Raw genomic sequence first — 4145 nt, 5'->3', positions numbered from 1 at the left:
GTCCCTCTGATCTCACAACTCGGAGCCGTGAACTCGGCTATGAAGTCAGCCACGACTTGGTCCTTGATTGCAGTCCTTGGTCGATATTGAATATTAAATTCTCCAAGTTCCACCGCCCACTTGGTCAGACGTCCAAATACTTTCAGCTTATGGAGCACTTATCAGAGAGGTGAATCCGAGATGACGATAACAGAATGCGCCTGGAAGTACGGGTATAGCCTCCGAGCAGAGATGACTAGGCTTAAAGCCGGTTTCTCCATGCTCAAGTACCTAGTCTCGACTGGGACCATAGCCTTACTGGTGTAGTAAATAGGGAGCTGCTTGCCCTCCACTTCTCGAATAAGTGTCGAGTTAACAGCCGAGGTGGAAACCGCTAAATAGAAAAATAAGGGCTCGCCCTCCTCGGGCTTGGACAGCACCGGTGGTGAACCCAGGTACTGCTTCAACTGTTGGAAAGCTTGCTCGCTGTCTGAGGTTCATTCTACTTTCTTGTGACCCTTCAATTGCTGGAAGAAGTAGAGACACTTATCAGTGGCTCTGGATATGAAGCGCCCGAGCGCAGCGACACGTCCGATGAGGCACTGAATTTCTTTCATCGTCCAAGGCGAGCTCATGTCGAGTAAGGCTTTAATCTTGTCGGGATTTGCCTCAATGCCCCTCTGACTGACTTGGAATTCAAGAAACTTGCTTGAGCCCACACCAAAGGCACACTTGGCGGGGTTCAGCTTTATACGATACTCTAGGAGGATCGAGAAGATCTCTCCGAGGTCTTTGACGTGGTCCGATGCTTAGACACTTTTGATGAGTATGTCGTTAACGTAGACCTCCGTGGTCCGACCAATCTGTCGAGCAAACTTCTGGTTCACTAACCTCTGATATGTCACCCCAGCGTTCTTTAGGCCTTGTCCATGACGAAGGTCGTCTTCTGCCTGTATGGGGGGTATATTGCTATCTGGTTGTAACCACAGTATGCATCTAGGAAAGTGAGAAGCTCGTGCTTGGCCTTGTTGTTAACTAACTGGTCAATCCGAGGTAAGGGAAAGTTGTTCTTGGGGCAGGATTTATTTAGATCCGAGTAATCCACACAAACCTGCCACTTTCTATTGGCCTTTTTCACAATGACCACATTAATGATCCAGTTCGGGTAGTGGACTTCTTTAATGAAACCCACACTTAGGAGTTTTGACACCTCATTGACTATGGTTGCGTACCTCTTGGGCCCGAAAACTCTCCTCTTCTGTTTCACTGGTTTGTGCTCTAGGTCTACATTTAGCTTGTGGGCCATGATTTCTAGAGAGATGCCCAACATGTCTTAGTGCGACCATACAAAGACGTCCTTGTGTTGTTGAAGGAAGGTTAACATCTGAGCTCGCTGCTCGGAATTCAGTGATGACCCGAGCTGAACTGATCTGCTCTGATCGGCATTTTCGAGCGGGACAGTCACAAGTTCTTCAGTGAGGGAGTCCTCACCAGTGCTGTCTTCTGAGGTCGAGTACTTTTATCGTGAGAGTCTGCTTTACGGAGCCTTTTCTCACTGCTACCGAATAACATTTTCGTGCTTCACGTTGATCCCCTCAGACATATTTGACTCCTCCGTTAGTAGGGAATTTCATCATCAGATGATATGCAGACACGACAACCCTCATGATGTTAAAGGACGGTCACCCTAAGATGGCATTGTATGCTGATGATATGTTTACCACCAGGAAATCTATCAGCAGAGTCACCTAATTCCGCCCTTCTCCTGCTGTAACTAGGAGGAAAATATCACCCTTAGATATCACCTTATCACCGACGAATCCGTGCAGTGGAGTCTTCACAGGTCGGAAGCGGGACCTGTCTATCGCCATCTTGTCGAACGCCTCCGAGTACAGTATATCGGTAGAGATTCTAGTGTCGACCAGGACGCGGTAGACCTTGTAGTTGGCTATCGTCATCGTAACCTCTAGGGCATCATCATGGGGATGTTGGATTCCCCGTGCATCATCCTCTATAAATGTAAGATTGCAGGGGCTTACTCGAAGTTCTTTCCTTGGCCTTTCGGCTGAGTTGATGTGGAGCTCGGGGTCGGTGCTCCTGGAGTAGGCTTTACGAGCCTGATTCAAATCTCCACCATTGGACGGGCCATCAAAGATTATTCGAATCTCCATGGCCTCGTCCGTAGCTTTGCGGGGCAGGTCTTCCTTTCGGGTCTGCCTCTCTTCCTTCACGTACTGGCGCAGATGACCCTTGCAAATGAGGGTCTTAATTTCTTCCTTTAAGTCAATGCGGTCGTTAGTGTTGTGGCCGTGGTTGCGATGTAAGCGACAGTACTTGCATTTTTCTCGTTGGCCTGCCTGTCTTCATGCAGCTCAGCCAATGCAGTAGCCTCTGATCTTGGATGTCTAATAGGATTTGCTCTGGGGACGTGCCTCTTAGGCCTCTTGCTCGGCCTCCCGTCCCCTGTGGCATTGTCGTCTGACCTCCTTTTGTCCGTGTGCTGCGGCACTTCGTCCCTCTACCTCTTCCCTTTAGATGAGGACTTGGAGGTCTGGTTGCCCTTACGTGAGGTGAAGAATTCCTCAGCATTCATATACTTTTGTGCATGGCTGATAAATTCACCAAGAGTTGATGGTGGGTTCTTCCCTATCAAGAACAGGAATCTCCCTTCCCTGAGCTTGCTGATCATTGCGGACAACACCATCTTGTCAGAGTAGTCATCTACTTGGAGGGCTTCTTCATTAAAGCGAGAGATGTAGTCTTTCAATGGCTCTCTGCTTTTTTGCTTGAGGGTAAACAAGTGGGTTGATGGCTTCCGACTCTTCTTGCCGACGATGAACTGAGTCAGGAATGACCTACTAAGCTCATTGAAGGTACTGATCGACCTTGGCTTGAGCTATCGATACCAATTTCTTGCGACCCCAGTGAGTGTTATCGAGAATGCACGGCATATCATCTCATCAAAGGCAGATTGAATCTGCATCCACGAGTGCTAAGACTCCACGTGCTCTGTTGGGTCACCGGACCTTGAATACCGAGCAATGGTGGACATCCTAAACCTCGGAGGCATTTCTGCGCTCATAACCTACTGGTGAATGAAGGTTCAGTTTCTGCCATCATCGCTTCCACCGCAGTCGAAGTAGGGGTTTGCTGGTTCCACTGTAGGGTCTTGATATGATTCCAGAGCTCGTCAATCTTAACTTCCCATGAGTTTCGATTTTCTGCCACGGTCTCTTGAGGAACTTGAGCCTCAGGCATCTTGCCCTTTCTTCTCCTCTCCAGCTTGTGACGGAGCTCAGCCGGGGCTAGCGCCAAGGTTGTGAATATGTAGGTCGGCTCTAAATGCCATGTAGGATCCGGGGCTCAAGCAGACAAGTTCTGGGATGCTCTGACATGAGAACTCACAAGCAATGGCTCTTCTTCAGCCACCGGGGCCATCTCTTCTGGATTGTGAGGCAGCTTTGTCCTTGCTGTTCTTTCATCCGATTGATCTCGTCCCTTAACATTTGTACCTTATTCTGCAAGACCCTGTATTTGCCTCCTTAGCTTCGGGTCCGTTGAGACGACCCTGTAGGAGCTGAATCGGTATGTTGTAGCGAAGACGAGTGAAGCTGCTGGCTCGGCTCAGGCTTCATAGTCGTTGTTGGAAGTGCTTTCTTCTTTCCTCTCGCCATTTCTGGTAAAGCTCTCTAGTCTTTTTATCCTCATTTCTCATAGACGGCGCCAAAATGTTGATGTTAAAATCTAAACCACCCTTCACTGAGCTCCTGATACTCAAAGTTAACCCTGAGTCGTGCAATAGAAAAGAAGACAAAGGAGACCTTGGTTAGAGCAAGGGACCCTCCGATGCCAAAGTCAGGCTAGGAAACTGGGTCTAAGTAGTGAAGAGTATGGTGAGGGTGCCAGATATTCTGTACATATTCTTGTATAAATAATTCATATTTATACCCGAGGATCATACTAAACGTGCCCGATAATCTCAGCACGGTCGTCGCCACTACGCGAGAGCTATGTGTGTGCGGTCGTCGGCCGTTACCCGAAGATTGTGGGCTATGCATAATTCTTGTCGTGCGTTAGTGGATTTAGTCCATTAATGTCATCGCTGACCAAGCTCTCATCCGAGCCGACCTCATGGCTCAGATCTCGCTCGGCGATCCGAGCCCACG

The 4145-nt window shown here is 48.8% G+C and overlaps 1 protein-coding gene across 1 annotated transcript; it reads right to left on the bottom strand.

Annotated features, from left to right (window-relative positions):
* Positions 1 to 1727: 1727 nt before the first annotated feature.
* On the bottom strand, positions 1728 to 3417 carry LOC131250728 (uncharacterized). The gene is made up of 3 exons (XM_058251008.1): positions 3385 to 3417; positions 2502 to 2818; positions 1728 to 2340 (listed from the first exon to the last, which is right to left on the bottom strand). The coding sequence occupies exons 1-3, from the start codon at positions 3415 to 3417 to the stop codon at positions 1728 to 1730; spliced, it is 963 nt and encodes a 320-aa protein (XP_058106991.1).
* Between the last annotated feature and the right edge of the window lie 728 nt (positions 3418 to 4145).

The sequence above is a fragment of the Magnolia sinica genome, chromosome 7, assembly GCF_029962835.1.
Source record: "Magnolia sinica isolate HGM2019 chromosome 7, MsV1, whole genome shotgun sequence".
In the NCBI taxonomy this organism is placed as follows: Eukaryota; Viridiplantae; Streptophyta; class Magnoliopsida; order Magnoliales; family Magnoliaceae; genus Magnolia; species Magnolia sinica.
This window is presented reverse-complemented; position numbering and strand designations above follow the sequence as displayed.